Raw genomic sequence first — 22,658 nt, 5'->3', positions numbered from 1 at the left:
ATTCGCTATAAGAATAAACCCATGAATGGGTACACGGTGACGAGTTTCGACGGTATAGAAACAATTGTCAAGTCCGAGACTCTTGCGCCAAGAACTCAGCAACTGATTGCAGAAGAGAAAAACAAAAAAATCGAGCCGTCGGCTGCATCAAGCGAACTAAAGAATAAAGAAACCACCAAGACGATTTTACCCCCAATCGAAGTCACTAAAATTACTAAAACAGGTCAAGCAGACTCGACAAAAAATTCTCCAACAGGCCTCGTAATAGCTGAAAAAGAAGTTAAATGGCCAACGGAAAAGCCTTCTTTGACTGCGTCATCACCCGATTTTGTCATTTTGTCATCCGTGAAACAAGAAGTAAACTATGACGAGATTGTCGTGACTGGAATTCAGAATTCAGACTGCGGACGAGTCATCGGACGAGCTGGATCCAACATTAAGAGATTGCAAGAGCAGTATGGGGTCCAGTTAAGTTTCTTTGAAGATGATCTTTACATTACCCAAGGAGATGCTGAGGGACGCAGGGCCGCCTGTAGCGACGTGATTGATAATCTACCTGTGACGATAGAATGCAGAAAGCTAGATCTTACTAAGAATCGTTATTCCAGCTGTTATTTGCTGAGACAGCTCAACTTTGAACACAATGTTCGAATCCACCATCGATCAGCCAAAAAGAAATTCGTTACCATTTGGGGGACTTTGGACAGATGCAGAAAAGTCTACGAAATCCTTCAAGCCGGATCTCGATAGATTTTTTTTTTTTTTAAATTAAAAAAAAAACTCACAAAAGCTCCCAAAACAAACAAACAAAAACAACAAAAGAAAAAAAAAAAAAAAAAGTCCCAAAATTAACCAAAAACAAACAAACAAAAAACAAAAAAAAAAAAAAAATTTACTTTTTCTGTGTCTTTCTTCTTTCTCTCTTGCAACTTTTTACCTTCCATTTGTTTTCACTAATTCTTCGCTTTCATTTTCTTCTTTTTTCACAATCGGGTCGTCTATGGGGAAATCATTATGGGTGGAAACTGTTACTTAATAGCAAGAAGGTCGGTTAAATGTGCAATTAGAAATTTTGGCAGGTGCACGTTGTTCTTATCGACATTCCCTTCGTGGATTTGTGGTAGTTTTTCATTCCTCGACGAGATTGGATATCAATTGAAAATAACCTACATTGGATAATGTGTGCATTAATAATGATTACATCAAACAGGTACCGGGATGATCGAGTGATGGTGACGTCATAGGATGGACGGAAGAACCTATTTACTGGGGACCTCCCTGTCTTTAAAATGACTCACGTTGGGTGAATTCGCACGCAAAAGTCTAATTGATTAATCAATTCTTTCATGTTTTAGGAAACGAGTGATTTTAGCTTTAGCATTTTTATTTTAAGCATCGTTATTCCATCCAGCTTATTGAAGCACGATTTTGTGACCGGTTTATGTTTCCCTGAAGCGATGGTGAGGACCGAAGAGGGCCGTTGGCGAGGAAAGAAGAGGCCCGATGGCGAGGACCGAAGAGGATCGATGGCGTGAACCGAAGAGGACCGAAGAGGACCGAAGAGGACCGATGGCGTTACTACCCACAAGAAGAAAAACATAAACCGGAAATGATTTTGTGACTGAGATAGTTGGTGAATCTCGATGTTTTCATAATCATGTTTCTGCTAATAATCATTTTGTTTCCGAAAAATATTGAAGGATTGATAGTCGGTTATTCTAGAACGTGTGAATTTTATAACCAACGTTTGAGTTCATTTTTTAGGCAGGACGGCTTCAGTTTTTAGGTTCCCGTTCCCCCTTTGACGTAACCATCATCTCGGCTCAAACTGGGACCAGTTTGAATGAATCATTACTAATGCACACATTATCCAATGTAGGTTATTTTCAATTGATGCCCAGTATCGTCGAGGAATGAAAAACTACCACAAATCCACGAAGGGAATGTCGATAAGAACAACGTGCACCTGCCAAAATTTCTAATTGCAAATTTAACCGACCTTCCTGCTATTCAACAACAGTTTCCACCCAAGTGATTTCTCCCTCTAGACTCTCATCTGATTGCTTTTCTTTTTTTCCTTTTCCCCTTTTTTCTCGCCATTTTCTTCTCTTCTTTCGCTTCCTCTTCGTGTGAATGAATGGAGTCTGAATTGGATGAATGTGTGTGTGAAAATGAGTGTGCCTGCTGATTTGAATTAATATGTCTCAATAAAATATCTTAAACTAAAACCACCATTTGATTGTGTTTTTATTACTTAGCATTAGCAACATTTAGATTGTCATTTTTATTAATCGTACACGGAAATTTCAAAATAAAAGGCAAACAATGTTTTCTATGAAAAACATTTCGGGAAAACCGTTTATGGCCGACAAAATTAAGGTTAGGTTAGGTTCAGAAAAATACTGGTAGCTGATTTTGTTCACGGAGCCGAAAGGGCAATTAACAATTCATGCTTTAATTCTTCAATTTTAAGTACCATCTTTTTGTCAAGGTTTCATAAAAAGTTACTTTATTTCGCATTGCATTAATAAGAAAAAATTTAATAACATTCAATTTTGTCTCTAGAAAACTTACTTTTTTAGAAAATAAAATTGAATTTTAATCTTGTCGTTTCTTTACATAAATGCGGTAGCTAATAGGAAACGCTGCTGACGTAGGCTATACTTCCTTATTCTCGTACAATTTCATTCAACTGAAAAGTCATAATGGAATTGCCAAAGTCCATATAGCACATTATATTTTCTTCCTTTCCATTTTCCTATTGTTCGATTATTCATAGGTCATGACGATTGACTTTGGGAATGACGCATTCTATTCTAAACAGCGAACTGTTGCCATTGCGAGATCATTACGCGCGCTCTTTAAAAACGCATTCACTAATCGATTGTCGGCACGCAATGACTTTTGCTTTACCCTCCCACATTTGTTCTTCGAGGCACTTTTCAATTGACTCGCTTTTACAAAAAATTCGTAAGCTCATAAACCGTCTATGAAATGAACTTGAACTAAGACAGCGGCGGACGTCTCCATTTGTGGCAATGCAAGGGTGTCGATCATTGTTGTCTAAAATAAAGTGGTAACTGAATAAAAATCTTAAATAACAAAAAGGCTTATCCTAATGGAGCCAACTCGTGTTGGTCGTATGTGCCAAGCCCAAGCGCATACCAGATTAAATTCTTAACCGACGATTCGAAACGGTGTGAATTTTCAAGAAATCGTTTTAAGCTCGGATTCTCATTAATTTAAAATTCGTAAAATCTACTTTTTAAAACTAAATTAAACCAATGCAGGAATGGAAATTGGATTCAAACGTGTCTGGGTGCTCTGCTGCTGCCGATAGCTTTTGTAACCCATTTTTTGTCCTTGTTCCTCGAATTAGATAAACGGATAACATAATGAAATGAAGCAAATGGTATGTTTATTACCTAATTGAAGATTGGTCCGATTCAGGGAAGTCCCGAAAACTACTGGATTCTAGAAGATGGAAGCGACGCGATGTTACCCACTTGGTCAAAAGGGTAAACAAAAAATAAATATACTGACACTTCTTATATATTGATTTATCAAATTATTATGACAATAACTGAAATTCTTTTAGTCTTTAAAATTCTAAATATTTCATAGGCTTCAATCTGTAAATGAGCTAAAAAATGTTTAGTCAAAAAGTTAGTCAATTAACGACCAATTTAATGGCTTATAGGAGAGAAGTTTGCTTAGATGCTGTTTGCTATAAAAAGACTAACGGACGTTGAATGTCACTGAATTTCTTCGACCTTCACGTTTACACTTGAATCAGTCTTGTCAACGGTAGTGTTATTTTTTCATTGGCCTTTGGACGCAAGTAAAAAATATTAAAAAGGAAGTAGAGGAATCCAGTGAGGAAAGCGATGACTCCCAAAATGCGGAAAACCACTCGCTTGCCGAACGCTCCGATCAGGACTCCGCCGACCGAGCTTCCGATTCCAGCCCCTAAATCACCCAACATCAATTACTAAATGAATAAAGTCGATAATCCTTAAATTTCTTCATTTGGAGTCTTGACAGACCTAGTCCGAAGTAGGTCGCTGAAATCAATCCTTGAATGGAAGTCGCAGTGGACGTCGTCCCCAGTTGGGTGGCATAGATCATAAAAGATGTCAGGGACAGAGCACCATTATTGGCTTCAATAGACTCGTATACGAGACACAAGTTCGGGTCGGTGATGTACGAATATCCTTGGGTATCAGACTCAGTTGGGTTTGAAATACAACAGATTAAACTTAATAGAATAAAATCAAAACATATACCTATTAGACGTATGACGAAGGTAAAAAGGCTAAAGACGAGAACGTTGGGAATACTAAATTTACGAAAAATGGTATCCGATAACAGAAGCAATGGAATCGCTGTTAAACAAGAGATAGTGACCGACAGCCCCATTAATGACCTGGTCCCACCAATTTCTTCCAAAAATAAGAACAAGTAATTTCCCGTGCACCCCACCAAGAATCCTGTATAAAGAATGTTTAGCTAGTTGCTGTGTTAGCGGTTCTCAAACATTTTTACCTGAGGCTACGCAAACGGCAAGTAGAACATCCAGCTCGATGTTTTTCAGCAGAGATATCACATTTTTCATCAGCTTTTCCGCTGGAGGTTTAAAATTGAGGTCAATCGTTAACATTCCAAAAGCTGCAATACCAAATAAACCAGCAAATAGAAAGAACGCCGGCCTGTTGAGAGAAATTAGATGAAATTGTGCCTTCTTCTACAAAATATAGAATATGTTACCGCCTAATACCGGAAATTTGTTTCATTTTCATTTGTACTTAAATGGTCCATCAGGGCTCCGGATATTGGTGAAAATATTGCGTACCCGATGAATCCAAACATTTTCTGGAATCCAAAGTCACCACGGACTTCGTTGACTAAAACCAAAGCGGCTCCATTGAATAAAGTGTAAGATCCTATGACGAACACTTCAAAGACGGAACGAAGCAGCAAGTATATCCAGAATGTGAGCTGAGAATTGACGACATCTTCACGGACTTTATCAGAACAAAGGTCGGAGCGGTTGATCTGAACGACGCACTGAGAGCGGCACGTACGGTAGGCTAGTGGGTGATCGGGTTGTTTTTCGTTTGATTGTTTTGAGAATACACAGTCTGAAGGAGATTCAGTTTTTCACCATAAGTGCTACATTGGAAGTCGCTAGACTTCTGATCAACCTCGGATCCATCTTCTAAAGCCATCCACAAAACGGGGATCATTCTTTTAATGTTGTAGTCGTTCTGAAATAATTTTACTGCATTGTTACGATGACGCTCCTCCTCGTGACAATCCGAAAGAATCGGTGGATGAACCCGTCAACGGAGTTGCTGCAGTGCACTGGTGTTTAAGAGTGTGGACTACCGAATCCTTGGCACTGTACGAGTTGAATTTTATATGGGAAAACACGAAAGTGTCGACCCATCACAAAACCTCTACAGTAAAAGGACTAGGTCGTCTTCACTCCATATCAGTGTCCAGCAGTTGACTACCTTGACGGGGGGTTTCATTACCCTCAAATGAGTCCACCAGTTCTTGACGTGCGTTGCGCTGGAGGTAGCGGCCGAGCAAGTTGGCCATTATTGATTGTAAGGCTGGTTCAATGTCTTTTATTCATGCTTTAATTTTTCTCGTTTTCAATCGAAATAAAATTTCATTTAGATTACATATTATAACTATTTTTTTTACTTGTGTCATTCAAATTTCAAATACGCGCGTACCGCTATAACTTTTTTGGTTCTTTACGAGGTAGAACTCTGAAAAAGAAAACGTCTATGCTTAACATAGGAAAATGTTGGGTTTCTCGTACGCTCAAAGTCAAAAGCAAGTTATCAAGAGTTACAAATACTTTCATGCTGCGGACAATAATAAAGCGATTTCACGGAAGGCAACAAAACGGGGGATGGTTCAATTAGGGAGCGAAATATTTAGACAACCAGAGATTAAGAAGTGAATGCTGCTTCCGTTTCAGTCAACACTTATTCATTATCAAGTTTTTTCTACACCAATAGAAAGTAATTGTGTTGCATATGTTCCCGGTCTTGGTTCACTTAATGGAACTAATTGCGTTTGCAACAAAAAAAACATTGCTGATGATATCGTCCCATCGTAAAAGTGGTTCTCCGGAAAAAAGAAAGAAACGAAAAACACTCCTGTTGTTAATAGAATAAGGTGTGTCTTGATAGAGATCTTGTTCATCTTGTTCGTTAGTAGGCAACTTGGCAAGAGCAGACTTGCTGCTGGTTTTCATCATTCACTCATTGCATTTTAGTTGAACTTGAGACTTTAATGACATATTCAACACCACAAAATAGGCTTTTCTTGAGGCTTTTCTTTAATTTAGTAAAGGCTGAATAGATTTATTCTCGTTGAATAGAATTCAAATACTTATACGCCCAGCAGAAGGACGGGCGAAAAAGTCGAGAGATTGTGTGAGAGAAAATAACACACAGCCACCTTCTAATTATACGACGGTGCACTACACAAAGAAGAAGAGGGTCAAAACTCAAAATAATGAAATGGCCAACACAATTTTCCAGGCAAAAAAGGGATCGGGGTGTTCGGGGAGAAGCTATTAATTTAGAAGCTATTCTTTAATTTAGTTAGGTATGTTGGCATTAGCGAAAGAATCGTGAACAGCGAAAATGTTCCAGATAGGCCAGGTCAGAAAGTTGCTTGTTTAATAGTGAAGGGTTTCCTGTTGAAAATGGGACTGCGGTTTTACTTGGACGGCCCAAAGCAAATTGCGGATTGTGGAATAAATTGTGGATCAAACAACACCGAAATCGGCCAGCAACGTCATCAACGAGCACCATCAATTGTTTGAGAGTTATTTCCACGACTCGCTACTAAAAGGTAAGACTTACTGGCACGCCCACCATTTGAGAGAGAGAGGACGCCTCTCGATTTTCTTTGAACAAGGTAAAGTAAAAATAAGATGTGGTTTTCACTAGTCGGCAGTAGCTAAAACCGAGAGAACGGAAAAGGACAAAAAGAATACTACACGCCGATTTGTCTACTTCAGTCTCTTAGAAGATGATGTCGTTATATGGAACGGCAATTTTTCAATCGGCTAAATTCCAACTTTCTCTCGTTTGTTTAAGGGTATTTGTTGGTAGTTCGTGTTTAGTTGTCGTCATTTCAACCCTACACCGACAGAAACAGCAGAAAAGAAAAATTGACCAGATAAAAGATACGAAAACGATTTCAGTGTGGAATGCTGCGGATCGGAGCGGAAGTGCGAATCTTTGGTTAAGGCAAAGATTTTTTTGGCCAATCAAAATTGCATTTACACTCGATGCGAAATGGTCGATAATCCAATAGAGCGTCCCCTCGAACATTACGACGCAATCGTCGTGGTATTTAATTAAGAAAAAAGATCGTAGTAATAAAATTTAGACGACTTAACATCAAGACGAAAACAATCGCCTGGATGGTGTCACCTTATTGCTCCACGCGGGCCAAAGAAAATCTAACACGGAATTTAAGCTGTAGACAAATACGGACAAATACATTGACGTCGATGTGAATATACATGGAACCTTTTCGTGTCCTTTTGCTACAAACATCGTTAAGCTCCAGAAATCTCTATTATATACTTTCCTATGTTCCTAACTCCGTTGAAAATTAAATTCATTGATAAAATCTTTTTCCCCGTGGGGTCGACATAATGACGGCTAGTTGTCGTAGTATCATGTCACATTATCAGATAAAATGTAAAAGGGGAGCAAGAGCTGTTAATTTTACAATTGCCATCACAGCCGCAGTGAAAACGAAGAAATCAGATAGAGAAACGAACAACTCTGAGTTATGCAACGAACCCTAGCTGTTAGATGAGTAAACAAAAACGGCAAGAGAACGCAAGTCAAGTCAACCGCATACGGAAATCATCGTGCAGGAATCTACGTACTTTGTCACGATTGACAATCGACGCCAGCCACCAAACAGTCAAAAAAGGAAGAAAATAGAAATTATTTTGTCCTACCTTGGCGCCTGGGAAATGCATCCAGGCATCTACAGTTGATCCATCCATCCGCTGAAGAATTAAATTACACCAGACAGGATAGGGTATAAAGGATGTCCTCGTGAATACACCCACATTCACATGGGCGTACACGAGGACATTTTGAAAAGAATGGGAGGAAAGAAATCCGTAACTCGACCGACATCCAAAGTTTCTCCATTCCAAACGGGATGCTGTTTATCTAAATGAAAAACGAAAAATGGATTACAAGAAATATTGACAGAAACAACAACCAAGGAAAAGTTGAATAAGAGACAGGTCATAATTGTTAATCTTTTCTAGTCACCGGCTGAACATGTTTGACGAACAAACAACTAACCAAACAAATTACTGGATTCGAATAGCCATAGGCTAGCACATGAACTAAGTAACGACTATCTCCAATACCGTCGTAGGATTTAGATTCTCCCTTACTCCTACACGAAAAGTGGAAGAAAACCGAAAGAACTAAATGCACAGACAGATATGTGATCGTCATTTGAATACGTCAAATGTTCCAGGTCCAATAAACAGAGTAAGTAATAAACGGGATTTAGGGAGGGACGCAAGAATACACAATCTCTCCGGTAATGCTGCGTTCTGTCGTCGTTAAAATTTGTTTCTGTGGTAAACACTATTTGATAGAGCGTACGTATGTGTCTACTTACAATATACATACCGATATAAGTGGTAAAGTAAGTTCAGTCAGCGAGTCAAAGTAAGCATTTTTATCATCTGGGAGTCGATTGTAAACAACGGCGTCAGAACTGTTTAAATAGTAGAGGATACCGGGATCAGAATGCGGATAGCTACGCAGCATAAGATCTAGGTATGAAAAAAAAAGAAGGGGTCAGGGTCAACAGTCTTTTCACGTTACGTCAAGAGATCTATGTAGACTCGCTCTCGTCTTTCCTACAAGGAGAACAGGGTGATCAAAAGGATTTGATCGAGAGGGAGGCAGTCCTGAAGGGAGATTTAAATTGAATAGAAAATATTTTGCCAGGATTATCGGCTGGTACTATGCAAATTGAGATTAATTTGTCAGATCTCAATGGCCAAATAAATAAACTTAGCACGCGTGTACAGGTGAAAACAGCTAGCTGTTTCTTAGTTACCGAATTCTTCACCCTAATGCCAAATGTTAAATGTCACAGTAATATAATTGGATGTAGTAAAAGGGAAAGCCTAGCTATATGGTGAAATGATGTAAGATTAGTTTAAGACGATTATTAGAAAAGGGGCTCATACATTACATCTGGAACCACAGCGATCGTATTTATGATTGGCGACATTTTGTTTCAATTGGCACTGACCGGTGGAAGAATCACACTGTAATTTTGAAAATCAGTATTAGCAGATTGATTGATAAATACTACAGTAACGTTTACCTGGAGGTTAACCTGATGGACAACCCGTCAAACCGGCAGGCAAAAACTGGGCTACCTGTCAGCCTTCTTCTCTCACTAGCGAAAATTTTTATCTAGAAGAGATTTGTTTTTGTGTTCTTGTTCTTTCAGGCCTTCAGGGAAAATATAGCATCTGGTATGGCTGGTATTCACATAGGTAGGTATAGCTGAAGTTCACTTTTTCAGGTATTTGATCTTCACCAGCTCACTAGTCACTACAATAAAATTCAATGATGGAAACTATGCAAACAATATTCTGATAGCAGTCTGTGCTCAGACTCACCATATCTTTGCTGTGGAGATTGTCAACTAACTGACTAGTGACTGCACACTGCAGAGTGCAGACGAACTGCCGTAGGAAGAGAAGCGGTGTTGCCCTTTTCACCAACGGTAGAAAAAAATTCAAGTTTTATTTTATTTTATTTTTTTTATCAAATTAATTGTTACGCATGGCAATCTCAACTCTCAAGAGAATGAGTTTCGATTGGGTAATTCTGAAACTTGAAGGAAGGGAATAAGAGAATATAGGGAAAGAATCACGGGTTGGTTGGGTCGGGTCTAATTTATATAATAACATGTGAGTATTAAGGAAGGAGCTCCTTCCGAAGGAGCTAGTTCGACAATCCCTTAAATGCTTAGTGTTGAATAAGTATGATTAGAAAACAGATGTAAATTTTGTTTATTTTCTTTGTGGCGACGGTCTTGAACATGATCTATCATACTTGTGGGGATGTGGCCATTCGAAATGTATTATAAAATGTGGGATAACTGCTTCATTGACTTTATCGCACTAGTTTAATGTGATTCATATTCGCCGTCGATGAATCACAAAAGGAATTCAATTCTGTAGTCATAAACAATAAAACATTTAAAAAATGAATGCATCTTTCTCCTTTGAAGAAACTTTTTATTTGATTTTTTCAATAATATTTTGAATGCTCTGAATTATGTACAGGCTGTAAAATATTTAGCCTTTTAATTTGTAACATTTGGCCTGTACATTTTGCAAGATAGAGGCGCGATTAACAAAGACTACAGGAATCCGGTCGTCAAGATTCAAGCGCAGCACTCAAAACGAACATCGTTGAGAGCTGTGTTGTCAACCGTGACATCTTCGGGTTTCACCAGTGTTTGGATTCCGCAAATGCCGGTCAGACAGTCGTCGCTGTAGGTGCCAAAAGTTCCCTGTTGATTTCCGGCGCTGGCGAGTTCAATTCCGTCGGTGCATCGGAATCGAATGCTGTTGGCTGCCGTATTGTCCGCTGAGACTCCGTTGGGCTGCACGCGCAACTGGAATGCTGAAAGCGCCGCTCCGGCCGCGCAACTGCGACCGGGACCGTACTGGCCGATGAATCCTTCAGTTGACGTTACGTTGGTGGCGTCCACATCGTCGCAAAACAGACGGATCGAGTTGAGAGAAGTAAAATCGGTTCCCTGGTTCAGATCGTTGCGGCTTTGGTAGCCGACAGCACGTGATCCAGCTGGGCAAAGCTCCACTGGTCCCCATTCACCTTCCGTTTCTCCATTTGTCACCTGTATTTTAGAAATTTATTTGTGGCATATAGCAGAGAGGCTTGAACTACTTGACCCAGTCAATTGCATCTTATTGTATAAGAACAGTTAGTCGCACCCAATAAAATTACAAATATTGGCAATAGTAATAACGAATGAATTTAAACAATAATTACCGAAATAGTGAGGCTGTCTACCAGGCCGAGGGCCAGAACGACCACCAACAGCGATGCACCAGCGGAAAACAGGCGGGATGTCATTTTAGCTTTATTTCTTCTCCTCAATTAAATGCCGCATCCGAAAGGCTATTTATATTATTTACTGTTGCATGGAAACCCGCCCTTTTCAACCAGTAGATTAAAATCACATGACTTCTTTATAAGCCAAATATTTTTCTCAAACAATTTACGACTTGTATCTTATTTATTCATCGTCCGGTTGGTCAAACGGTCCAAACAACATCACGTAGTTGTTTATCTCCCTTAGTATGTCTGTCAAATTATATTTGTTTTCCTGAAGATAGTTATTTCTACGCTGGTCTGGTTCTTTGTGTTTGTGTGTGTGTCTTATGGGTACGTATAATTTCAACCCCACACAGGATGTCGACATAAAGCCATAGATAACGAACAAATGCAACCGTAATGACTGTTCAAACACACTACAACATGGTAACAGCTCTATAGCACCAAACACAATTAATGGAAATTACCGACAGATAAAATGATTAAGAACAATTCGTTGTTGATAGTGTAAAAAAAAATACCGAAAATGTTAAAAATAGAAAAACCCAGCTAGTTATTTATGCACATCGCAATTTTCCATTGTGTTTTCGACTAGCATCTCGACGCCATCACGGATGCCAAGGAATGATTTTTGAAAGGATCCTATTTGGAAATCAGGAAATAATTTTAAAGCCTGATAAAATGAGTCTATAAAATCTATAGAAGCGTGACGAGGGGTGACGAGGGTAGGTACGTTATACTGTACGTTTAACTTTCCTTTTGAATTTCCGACGTGAATTGAACTTATCTTCGCCATCTGACGGCCAGATTTTCCTGATGACGTTTGGTTTTTCTTAGATTTGTTTTTGGAAAAATCTATTGCACCGTGGAGTCCACGGCGCTCTAGTGTCTCTTAGTGCTATTGCACCGTGGATCCACGGCGCTCTAATGTCAAAATATGCTATTGCGCCGTGGATACCAGGTGGCGCGGACGAGCTAGTTCCAGCTTCCAGCTTTGTTATCGCAAATTTCTTCACATGTATACCATCGTAGGTAAATAGGTCACCGTGACGCAAGTACACAAATTTGCGGACTACTCCACAGCAGCAGAAACGACTGACTGGATCAAGAACGGGCGAGCTTTGTTAAATAATCGGGGGGGGGGGGGTCAATCTTGTGTTGAGCGGCTTCAAGAGCACTTGTTGGCTGTCGAAATCACTGCAATTCGACGTAGGCCTACTGAGAATCTGGGACTAGTCATCTAGGCTGTATCGGGCATGGGCGATCCTTTCGTTCACGAAACAAGGGTAAAAATTTCTTAATGGTTGCAGTGTTACTTATTTTATAATTATGACTATTTGCACAGGTCGAAAAGGAGGATAAAGATGTCCCTTACCAGATTGAAATAACTTCAGATGCATCAGCCAATCTATCGTCGTTGATTATCGATAATACTCCCGACGGATTTTATCGCGGCTGTGGCATAACCCTTAGCGGCATATGCCGCTAGTAACTGCTAGCGTATACTAACATAAGTAACTGTTAGTTGCTGGACATTTCAATGCAGGACCGTTTCTTTTTTAAGGTTAAAAGGGTCGACACTTATATACGATTTTGTTTTTAACTAGGTCGATAACAGCAGACATCATTGCTAATATGAGCAATCGCAGTAGGAGTGACTGGGTTAAAGCCACAAGGTGAATCTTGGGAGGCAGTATTGGGAGAGCATGCTTTGCGCTTTCCAGTCCTTATCGATTGGATGTGCGAGTGTCGCAATTACTTCGTAAGGAGCACCAACCTTGCGACACAGGGTTACTTTAGTTAAACGTGACGGTGTGTGTGCTAAACTCCACGGCGCAATAGCATATTTTGACATTAGAGCGCCGTGGATCCACGGTGCAATAGCACTATGTGACACTAGAGGGCCGTGGACTCCACGGTGTAATAGGCGCAACCTTTGTTTTTACTTTTTAGTTTTACTCGGCTTTATAAATACATTTTAAATCGACGTTTTTAAAATAATGATTTAATTAAAAAACAAAAGCCCCAGTTGTCAATGAATTAAAATTTGTAACATTCAGCCTGCATTCAGCATCGTTGCAATTAGCCGTCGACTTATTTGTTGATTTCGTCTGCTAAAATTGAATCAAATTTCCCTCAAAATTTCCAGTTTTCCGTTCATTTCCTTTTTTCAAGTTAAAAGCAGTTAAAACCTATTAGAACATTACATATAAAAAATATCAACTAATGAAAACAAGTCTTTCTTCTACAACTTGCTTTGCTCTTGATCAAGGAAACCTAACTTCTTTTTCATTTCAGTAGCGTTTCAAAATAAAGATTTACATTGGTTGCATACTGAATGCCATCTTACCTGATCAAAAAGGTATTCTTTTGTTATGCTTGTTTAATAACTATCACATTAATATTCTTAATTTTTCACTCACAGATTTGTAGTCTTGGAAAATGATGTTGGGAAACAGAATCACCTCCTTGGTGACACTATCACGGGAATTATCCAGAAGCAGAGTATTTCTCAGACCAGTCACCTTCTCAACTAAAACTTATAGCACTCAATCACACCCAAAGACTTCTGATGAAGTTAACCTTTTTAAACCTGTGTACAAGTTAACGTACATTGCTCATGCTAGAGTATTATGTAGGCTCAAGTTGTATCAAACTGCCATCATTGTTTGTCTGACAGGAGCTAGCATAGTCACACAAACTGATCTTGTTTTACCTTTAGTTCTCTGTACAGTTTCCCTCACAATGTTGGCTATTATGGGTGAATTTTTTAGAAAATTGATTGGCATTTTGTACGTGAATCCGGTCACTAGCGAAGTGAAAATTTCACATTTGAATTTTTGGGGAAATCGAAAAGACGTTATACGCCACATGAATGAAATAGTTCCTCCCTGTGACATTGGAGAAAACATCTCGGACGCCTATGTCAAATTCTCTTACGTAAACAAATCACTTCCCACAATGTACTTGAGCGTTAAATACGGGCAAATTCTTGATAAACAGTTGTTCAGTCGTGTTATCGGAGAGGAATTTAAATAACGCTTATGCTATGAAAATAAACAATCGTGTAGATATTGCTCTTTTCCGTCAAATCATTAAATTTCTTTTGATTCTGTCAAAATTCAAAAAATGAATTTCAACTTAAAATGTACATTGTACACAAAGAAATAGGCAATGTATTTTTTCCTTTTTATATCAATTCACATTGCTGCTGCTGTTGTTGCGTCACGTGACTCGGAGGAGGGTGAGGCAGGCATGCCGGAATGAAATTCCGGCACAGCCACCCCCGGCAAAAAAAGGCCAAAGCCACGCCCGACGGAAGGATATTCAGGAAAAAAAAATTTTAACAAACTTCACCACAGAAATAATTGAGTAAAGAAAAAAAAATCGAAATAAAAACGGTTGTAAGTTGACAGTCCTTAGCTCTCGGATTTTTCGCTGATGATTTTATCGTGAGTTTTGGGCCCAACAAAATATGTAGGGAGGAATTGAAAAGAAACTGGGCTATTACGGAGGGAGATGGAGTCGTCACCTGGTGGCAAAGTCGCAACAGTATCCGGATCACAATGCATCAAACCTCTTTGTTGCTTCCTTAACTGTGTTTAGACTTTAGAGAGATGAGTCCGCCTTCATTTTTCATCGTTTTTTTTTTTTCAATGCAACTTTGTTTCGCTCCATTGTTCCACTGAGATATACATACGGTTTAAACACACACACACACACCCAATCAGAACGTTAGCCATCGATGTTAATTTCTTTATCCCATTCTATCGCTCACAAGTCGCCGATTTTTCCTCTGGTTTTTCTTCATCCCCTTCGTGCATTTAGCTTTGTCAATGAACGCGTGTCTGAAGGCTAGGCTAGTTGAGATCTCGATCTTCGAGAAATCTGTACTCGAACGTGAAGCCCTCCTTTTTCCTCTGGCCCCACTTCTCGTAGTCAAAGTAGATATAAGTGCCCTTTATCGATAAGAAAAACCAAATTAAATGCGACATCACGTCAGTTGAAATGCGATCAATTGAAAATTACCTGTTCATACTCCTCGGTAATAGTTTTAGGTTCTTCGTGCCTCTGGAACCACATCATGTATTTGGTGTGAAACCTCCATGACTGCTTCTTCAACGCCTTTGCGGCCAGGTATTGGGCTTTAGTCCCTTCCAAGTAGTAAAAGATGAAAAAGAGAGTCTCGGTCGAGAGCCGATGGAAAAAATCCAGCGAATCGGATGCCAACGGAACCGACTGTGGATAGTAGGGCGGCGTCATGTAGGGTGATCTCGGAAGGTAATGCCGCAACCGTTCAGAGTCAGAGGGGTGCGGCATGTGATAAAATGCGGCTTCCAGTGACTGGTGCTGAATCTGAAAAATCGCACAAACAAGCACTTTTTTAATTTGAATCGATCTTCATGGCATTCATGGAGGAATCCATGAAGGAAGTCGGCGCACCTGCTGTTCTTTACTGAGCGCCACAGGTCCGAGCGGAGCGACACCGAGCAAAGGCGGAATGTGAGCTTCGCCTGTGGGCGCGGGCGGCTGCGGAACTAGACTGCTGGGCACAGAGAGCTGTCCAGAAGTTGTTCCTACTGTTCTACCACTACCAACAACACCGGGGTTGTTGTTATTGTTGTTATTATTGATGTTGTTTTCCGAGTAAAGAATGTTCGCCGTTGAATCACTGGTTGGAACGGCTGGTTGGACGACCTGCTGGTCCACCGCATGCTGCGCCATAGCCCGCAATGAGATAGACTCGGCTCCTGATTTGTTCGAGGGGCCGTTGACTAAGGGTAGGGAAGATGCGGCAGCGGAACTCGAAGGAGGTGTGGCAGCTGAAGGAAGAGGGGACGGTGCGGTGCTAATTGACGATGCCACTGTTCCAGTCGAATCGACCGAAGCAGACGAAATCAACTTGGACGGGACCACGACAGGAACGGCCGTCGGTTGCTGCTGTTGGGGTGGAGGGGGCGCAGGAGCCTGCGCCGTCGATATCACCGCTGGTGACTGTTGCTGCGAGATGGGTGACGATTCGGCGTGGCCTGAACTGTTATTGGAATTGCCGAGCGACAGAGACTGAATACCGTCTTCTCTCGTCACGACACTGTAAGCTGCAAGCATCAAGAAAAATAGACTTTAAAGACAATTTTTTAAAAGTTGGAAACGCTTGTTCTGTCTACCTAATGCAGCACCGTTCACTTGAGGAGTAGTAGGTGTCGAAATGTGGTTGGACATGGTCGATCCTGAACTCGGTGAGCTGTTGTTCGGTGTCGAATGAGATACTGAAAGTAATTGCAAAACCCGGTTAATGCTGAGTGAAGTGGATTCAAATTGCTTCAAATCATTCTCACCTGCCGCTGCCGAAGATTTGATTGGTGTGGTAAGGACAGGTTTCGTCGGCGCTTTGATGGGTGCAGGTTTAACAGGTGCGACCTGTGAGGGCGTTTTGGGTGGATGCGAATCGTCCGTAGAAGACCGATGCGTCCGTTTCTGCCTCTCATCGGCATCACTCGGGGTTGTTGCTGGTGCTCCTGTTCCCGTACTAGATGGAGTGGTGTTGGTTCCTGAGCCTTGGTGATTCATGGCCGGAGAAGAAGTAGGTGATGGAGCAGTACCTGGAGAAGAAGGACTACCTTCTTCATGGCTACCGTCACCTGAGATGACAAAAACGAAAGGAAAATCGCCTGCTAAGTCACTTGACCTCAAACATGATCCAGTTCGAGTTCCAATTGAATTCCAATAAAGAACTCAAAAAGGAAAATAACACGAAACAAGACCAAAAATTACCTCCAACTGTACCGACAACGTCCGCAAACTCGTCCAAGAAGTTGATATCATCATAGAGATACGTATTCTCTTCGAAATCCGGGTCCGTAGAGGCTGCTTCAATGTAATACTCAATGTCATCCTTGATTTTCTTTATCTGTAAGAAATACAATACAAAATACAGTACAACTAATGAAAAACCAATGAAAGAATGTTAAATTTCAGGTATGGTTACCTGGGTGACTTCAACTGTCAAATTGTCCAGCATTCTTAACAGGGTTTCCAGTTTTCGAATGTGAAACCTATGCCTTTCCAAAAATTCCTTAAGCTTGTCTAGCCGCTCTTGCTTGTCTTTGTCTAGCTTTTTCTTCTTGGCTGCTAACAAAGATTCAATCTCACATTCAAATTGGTCAATCTGTTGCATTCGGGGAAAAAAAACCATTAGCATCATGAGAGACAAAGGAAAGTTAGCATCATTGTGTATCCAATTACTTGAATATTGAGGTTTTCGATGGAAGTATTAAGCCACTGGCTAATGTCTTCTCTTTCTTTCTGGGCTGGATCCAATTTTTGAGCTGCACCCAGTCCTTCCTTGGAATATGCTTTTGTCTTTGTTTCCCGTTCAACAATTTTGAACCTCTCCATTTGCTAAATGAAAGGTGTGGATTGAAGATCTTGCCATCAAAATCAGTGGAAATGACTTACAGTTTCAATGAGCTTTCTGTTTTCCACGAGTTGGCTCTTGTCTTTGATCTCAGCAGACTGGATCCAGGATTTGATCTGGTCTCGTAGCCGTTGAAGCTTCTTGATCTCCTTCTTGAGATCAGTTTCATACTTCTCCTTTTGATTGCTGTTGGCTGCATTATGAACCTTTTGCCAAATGTCCTCAAATAATTCAACACCTTCTGTTACTTTTTTCAAACAGCGGTCAATTTCACCTACAAAAGAGAACATGTAAACAAGCCATTAGTAGAGATCAAATACTATTGAATGAAAAGTTGTTACTAGTAAATAATTTCAGGGCTTTCATTTTATTGAAAAACAAAACACAAGTCACAAAATGTTTCTTTGCTTCGGCGGTAAAATAGCCGCCAAACAAGGGATATAACAGACGTCCAAAATCGTCCGTGTAGGTTTCTTATTGTGCTAGTGTGTACAGATGAATAACAACTGAAAATCTTACCTTGCAATTTTCTCGTTGCTGCCATAACTATCTGACCACAATCAAGAATTCAACATACATATTTTCACCAGCTCCGTAACAATTTTGCAAAGGGCAAAGCAATCGGTTTGCGATATTTTGCCTTTCAACGACGACAGCGTTGTTGTATAGTGCTTTAAACGCTTACCCAAGATGTCTGCCGTTGCTTTGCCAGAAAAATCGGCCGAATGGCGCTGTTAACAGCGCCTTTCCCTCTGCAATTTTGAAACCCATTTTAGTCTACGTGCATCAACTAGACTCGATTTTTTCTTTTTGTTTTACAAAAAACCAAACGTTTTCTCTTAATAATTTTTACCCGGCACCAACACAAGGTTCTCATGAAAAACTTTTATATCTAACCTCTTAAAAAATAACTTTATTCTTTGAAATCATCAGAAATAAAAAAAGAAAAATAACGGTTCTTTGAATTAATACGGCCTTCTAGTTTTCTCCCCAGCTTGTAATAATGTTTGCTGGCTTTTGTTTATATATATATTTTCTTTCTTGGTATCGTGACAACGACATGGTTGTGTGTGTGTTTTCACGTATAAAACATTGTCGGAAGGTGATTATAGAGCTCAGGTGTACTTTTCGTCGCGTGAGAATTTTGATAACACCAGCAGGTCGGGTTGCGCTGAATATACTACGGAGCATGGTTGATCGATAGATCATTCGAGTGCGCCGAGCCATTATATATTTTTGTTTTGCCACTCAGACTTGCAGTTTTAATCAAAAATTAATAAAGGCAAAAGCCAAACTTTTACATTATCACTCTCATTATCGGTGAAAATATTCAATAGGTCACACACTCTCTCATTGGCTAATATTCTAATAGAACTCGTCAGATTAACATTTGGTGACTTTAGTTTCGGGAGGCGTGTTCCAGTTTGTAACTTCTCGATGGGCTAAAACTCGGGAGAAAGAGCTCGAGCGCGCTCCGTGAAACAAGGGGTTCATTACTGCGTGAAAAGTGAGTCGGGATTGACGGAGTGCAATACCCACTCCCTTTCAATTTCAAATTTGTCTTTCTTTTTTGTCTTCAAATTTCGACATTATTATGGCCAGTCAGGCCGCCGCTATTTTACGCGTTATTGAACGAAAGCGACGAGACAAACTTCGCGCTAATTTAGCCAAAATTCAGCAAACTCATCCCGACACGCCGCAACAGATTTATTCGGATCGACTCACACAGCAGGTTTGGAATAAACATTATTTCTTTTAATTTGATTTTAATTCTAGTGCGTAAATTCGGACATGCGCTTAATGATTTGCTACAACACAAAGGATGGTTACATTACTACAAGCCTTTCCATTTTTAGAAAACACGCCAAATGATTTATCAACCACCTCTTAAGGAGGTCGCAAGCGCGGTTTACTATTATGTATATATACTCTCTCGGCAAAGTTATTTTGGGCTGGCATTGAGAAGCAGAATGGAATCTGCCCGCGGAAAACTCATCGCAATGAGCGATGAACTCCCCTTTTTATTTCTCTTCGCTTTCACTTGTGTCGTCCCGCAATGGCGTGCGCAAGGATCGATGCCAGCTGTGCGGATTCACGACACCAGATGGCCGCATCTGAGAGACGTTCGGCTGTGTTGTGTTGTCGTGATCCGAGTCCTCTCGGCTGCTTGTAGTAGTGTGTAGAACCGATGTGCTCAGAAGTGTGTTTGGCTCGTCTTCCGGCTGCCAAAAGACGTCAGACGGTTGTGAGACAGGACATAATAATCTTGAAGGGACCATGGCATCTGGAGTTCACGCTGTCGCTCTCCGGCTGAAACAGGCCAAAAAGAAGAAATTGTTGCTGGATCAGCAACAGCAACAGCTGGGCTTGAAGCCGCCACTGGACAAAGTAACAAGCGTCCGCATCGTCGAACCCACCAGATCGGTAGGCCTATATTGCCAAAATCGGAATTTGATTTAACTTATTCAAAATCGATCGTTAAACTCCGCCCAGCTTTTTTTTTAACTTAAATTGTTGCAAAATTAATTAAGTCCCGTTGGCATGTTGTACCCCCGTAAAGATCCGTCGTCCGTCATATTATCGATCGAGGCTTGATTGAATAAAAAAAAAATTCCATCCACCAAGGTAAAGAGAAAAGTATCGATCCATAACGATCTAGTACAACTATAGACAACCTCGATATCGGATTAACCACTAGAGACGACTATTATGGTCATGTAACGGGTGTGTAGAGAGAGATCACTTCATGTGTCGTATAGGTTATCGAAACGAAAATGCACAAGAGGATTACGAGTGTGTTTGTTTTCTTGTATGTAGCCCCGCAGATCCTATCAAGGATGGGATGCCAATTCGGATGTGTCGGGAGCCGAGGGAAAGAGCAGCAATGCCGACCACCGACAGATGGCGGATAAAGCCTATCAAAAGTGGCGGAATAAACAAAAAGCCGCAACTTCGCTGAGCGCCACAGTGTTTAGGAAAAGTTACATCGCCGCTGGACAATCTAACCACTTTGATCTTTTCCTGTGGTTCGGCTTATCCGTTCTCCTGACGGGAACCATCATTAGCTTTGTCGGTCTCGGCGAGAAAGGCTTCCGGACCAGCTACTTACGTCTTTTGGGACCCGTTCTCTGTGGTTTCGGTTTGGCAGTTGTCATCATTCGCATCGGAATTTGTTGCATCAATGGGAGAAGGAAGAAAGTCTCTGCCAATTGTCACGTTAGGGACCAGCTGGCCAAAGTCGTCACGGTCCAACACGCTGTTGCCGTTCGTTCCATCCAGTACAAGCCTGGAGAAGGGCCAGCAGTCATTCCATCCATTCAAATCGATCCGAGTAAGTATTAGCATACATCCTTGAATAAAACAAGTTGTCGGTGATACTATGTCCTTGTTGACGCTCCAGGTTGCGATTCGGCTATGATGAAAAGCAGTGTGACGGCCGCCACAGACCTATCGCCATCGGAGGGAAGAAGTCCAGTCTTATCAGGGGAGAACGTCCCCCTGATCGATATCGAATCAGCTGATAACACTCCATCTCCGCAATTGACGACGGTGGTGATTGAGAGTGAGTGGATGTCGGAGAGAACGGTCGAGACTCGTCAAGTTCATTTTGCCGGAATTCCGAGAAAATCACGAATTCCGTCGCATCCGGAATTGGCTCTGAATCCATTATCGCTCGCCGCGCATGACAGTAGCAGCTCGTCGTTGATTTCTCCACTGCCGAAAAGTTGGTCGGCCGGATTCGATCCGGACAACTCCTGAAATTTCCAAAGTTAATCGAATTGATGTGTACGTGGATTGTTGGCCAATACTCACGATGATCTCGCTTCACTCACCTTACATGTCGCTTGTGTGCGCAAAGAAATCTATTACTGCATTCTTAATAACTCGTGTCAAAAAGCTGTGTGTTTACTTTCGTATGTAATGTTTACACTTTGAATAAAATCGTTTTCCAAGAAATAATAAAACAATAGCGTTTTATTCAAATTTATGGGTATTGGAATATTTATCTGTAGCCCAAACGTAACCAACCGAAAACGGTCGAATCACGCCCGGACCACTTCGTTAAAGGTGATGTAAATATGAAAGACTCGTCATTGACAGCCTATATACTAGTGTCAAAGAAGAAGTAAGTGGGTTTAAAAAAAAAAGGAAACCTGTTGAGCGTAATATGCATAATAATGGATAAAAAAGATATCACCTGTCACCCAAAAAGTCATAATAATAAAAAAATAGACAGCAATTGCAGAGTAGAAATTGTTCCCTTGGCAGGTGCACAGCAACTGTGGTTAAAGACCTTTGGTAATGGCTCCACCTTTAGCTACCCAGTCATTGAAACTTCCTTTGTAGATCCTAATAGTTAGAGAGATAAAAGCTTGAGATAAGAAAATAAACTATTTTAGTTGAGATGTAATAAATGCATACATCAATGAGTTGTATCCGATTTTTTCAAGAGTCTGAATAGCTGAGACAGCCCTACGGCCAGATCTGCAGCCCACAACTATGTTTGTGGCATCTTTAGCAGGTTTGGAGAAACCATATTTGGTCAGAAATGCTTCATCTCCTTTGGTGAATGCCTCTTCTAATTCCGGCACTGCAACAAAAATAGTTACACAAACAACAAAATAAGCATAACTCCATTAGAATTGCATGACAGAGCACACAAACATTATTATGGTGCATTTAAAAAAACTAGGCTAATACGTACATGGAACCACCACACTGCCAACCACTTTCCCGTCATTGACAATTTCGTCTCTATTGCGAACATCTAAATAAACTAGGCTAGCGTTGCTTAACCCATCACGAAGCTCTTCGAAATTGACTTCCTTGACTCCGGCAGCACCCATAGCGATCACGATTCCAAAAAGAACTAAATTCGAAAAGTAGTTCATTCAGATAAAGAAGAGTCACGTCCGCAGTTGGAAATTTTTGACTTGAAATTGTTTACACTTTGTACGGTGACGCTAGGACGAAGCCTTTACCTACCCGAACTTGGTCAAATAAATATTTGTGCATTTTTCTTGAAATTTAAATTAATTAAATACTTTTGCTCC

The 22,658-nt window shown here is 40.6% G+C and overlaps 5 protein-coding genes across 8 annotated transcripts; 1 reads left to right on the top strand and 4 right to left on the bottom strand.

Moving 5' to 3' along the window:
- Positions 1-911: 911 nt before the first annotated feature.
- On the bottom strand, positions 912-9,750 carry LOC124326434 (major facilitator superfamily domain-containing protein 6-like). Of its 2 annotated transcripts, XM_046785266.1 has the most exons (8): positions 9,415-9,750; positions 9,275-9,355; positions 8,009-8,228; positions 4,778-5,267; positions 4,546-4,709; positions 4,287-4,490; positions 4,047-4,214; positions 1,922-3,969 (listed from the first exon to the last, which is right to left on the bottom strand). In XM_046785266.1, the coding sequence occupies exons 4-8, from the start codon at positions 4,867-4,869 to the stop codon at positions 3,782-3,784; spliced, it is 816 nt and encodes a 271-aa protein (XP_046641222.1). In that variant the 5' UTR covers positions 4,870-5,267; positions 8,009-8,228; positions 9,275-9,355; positions 9,415-9,750; the 3' UTR covers positions 1,922-3,781. The 2 variants fall into 2 exon arrangements, 1 of the variants encoding a protein (XP_046641222.1); XR_006915560.1 differs by lacking the exons at positions 8,009-8,228; positions 9,275-9,355; positions 9,415-9,750 and adding exons at positions 912-1,578; positions 5,538-5,645 and having other exon boundaries at positions 3,283-3,969.
- Positions 9,751-10,318: 568 nt separating this feature from the next.
- Positions 10,319-11,273, bottom strand: LOC124326557 (vitelline membrane outer layer protein 1 homolog). Its single transcript, XM_046785460.1, has 2 exons — positions 11,121-11,273; positions 10,319-10,965 (listed from the first exon to the last, which is right to left on the bottom strand). The coding sequence occupies exons 1-2, from the start codon at positions 11,202-11,204 to the stop codon at positions 10,489-10,491; spliced, it is 561 nt and encodes a 186-aa protein (XP_046641416.1). The 5' UTR covers positions 11,205-11,273; the 3' UTR covers positions 10,319-10,488.
- A 3,069-nt stretch (positions 11,274-14,342) lies between these two features.
- On the bottom strand, positions 14,343-18,319 carry LOC124326082 (CCR4-NOT transcription complex subunit 3-like). Of its 2 annotated transcripts, none has more exons than XM_046784697.1 (10): positions 18,124-18,319; positions 17,646-17,878; positions 17,433-17,588; positions 17,176-17,355; positions 16,962-17,097; positions 16,526-16,828; positions 16,355-16,456; positions 15,630-16,285; positions 15,216-15,542; positions 14,343-15,145 (listed from the first exon to the last, which is right to left on the bottom strand). In XM_046784697.1, the coding sequence occupies exons 1-10, from the start codon at positions 18,146-18,148 to the stop codon at positions 15,047-15,049; spliced, it is 2,217 nt and encodes a 738-aa protein (XP_046640653.1). In that variant the 5' UTR covers positions 18,149-18,319; the 3' UTR covers positions 14,343-15,046. The 2 variants fall into 2 exon arrangements, with proteins under 2 accessions (XP_046640653.1, XP_046640654.1); XM_046784698.1 differs by having other exon boundaries at positions 16,974-17,097.
- Positions 18,320-18,868: 549 nt separating this feature from the next.
- Positions 18,869-21,886, top strand: LOC124326335. 2 transcript variants are annotated; one of them, XM_046785095.1, is made up of 3 exons: positions 18,869-19,336; positions 20,422-20,935; positions 21,005-21,886. In XM_046785095.1, exons 1-3 carry the CDS (start codon positions 19,199-19,201, stop codon positions 21,361-21,363), a joined length of 1,011 nt encoding a protein of 336 aa, XP_046641051.1. In that variant the 5' UTR covers positions 18,869-19,198; the 3' UTR covers positions 21,364-21,886. The 2 variants fall into 2 exon arrangements, with proteins under 2 accessions (XP_046641051.1, XP_046641050.1); XM_046785094.1 differs by lacking the exon at positions 18,869-19,336 and adding an exon at positions 19,400-20,028.
- On the bottom strand, positions 21,745-22,550 carry LOC124326627 (rhodanese domain-containing protein CG4456-like). The gene is made up of 3 exons (XM_046785545.1): positions 22,310-22,550; positions 22,027-22,195; positions 21,745-21,954 (listed from the first exon to the last, which is right to left on the bottom strand). Exons 1-3 carry the CDS (start codon positions 22,494-22,496, stop codon positions 21,891-21,893), a joined length of 420 nt encoding a protein of 139 aa, XP_046641501.1. The 5' UTR covers positions 22,497-22,550; the 3' UTR covers positions 21,745-21,890.
- Between the last annotated feature and the right edge of the window lie 108 nt (positions 22,551-22,658).

Source organism: Daphnia pulicaria, chromosome 2, assembly GCF_021234035.1.
Source record: "Daphnia pulicaria isolate SC F1-1A chromosome 2, SC_F0-13Bv2, whole genome shotgun sequence".
In the NCBI taxonomy this organism is placed as follows: domain Eukaryota; kingdom Metazoa; phylum Arthropoda; class Branchiopoda; order Diplostraca; family Daphniidae; genus Daphnia; species Daphnia pulicaria.
The sequence above is the reverse complement of the archived record's forward strand: the minus strand, read 5'-3'. Positions and strand labels throughout refer to the sequence as shown.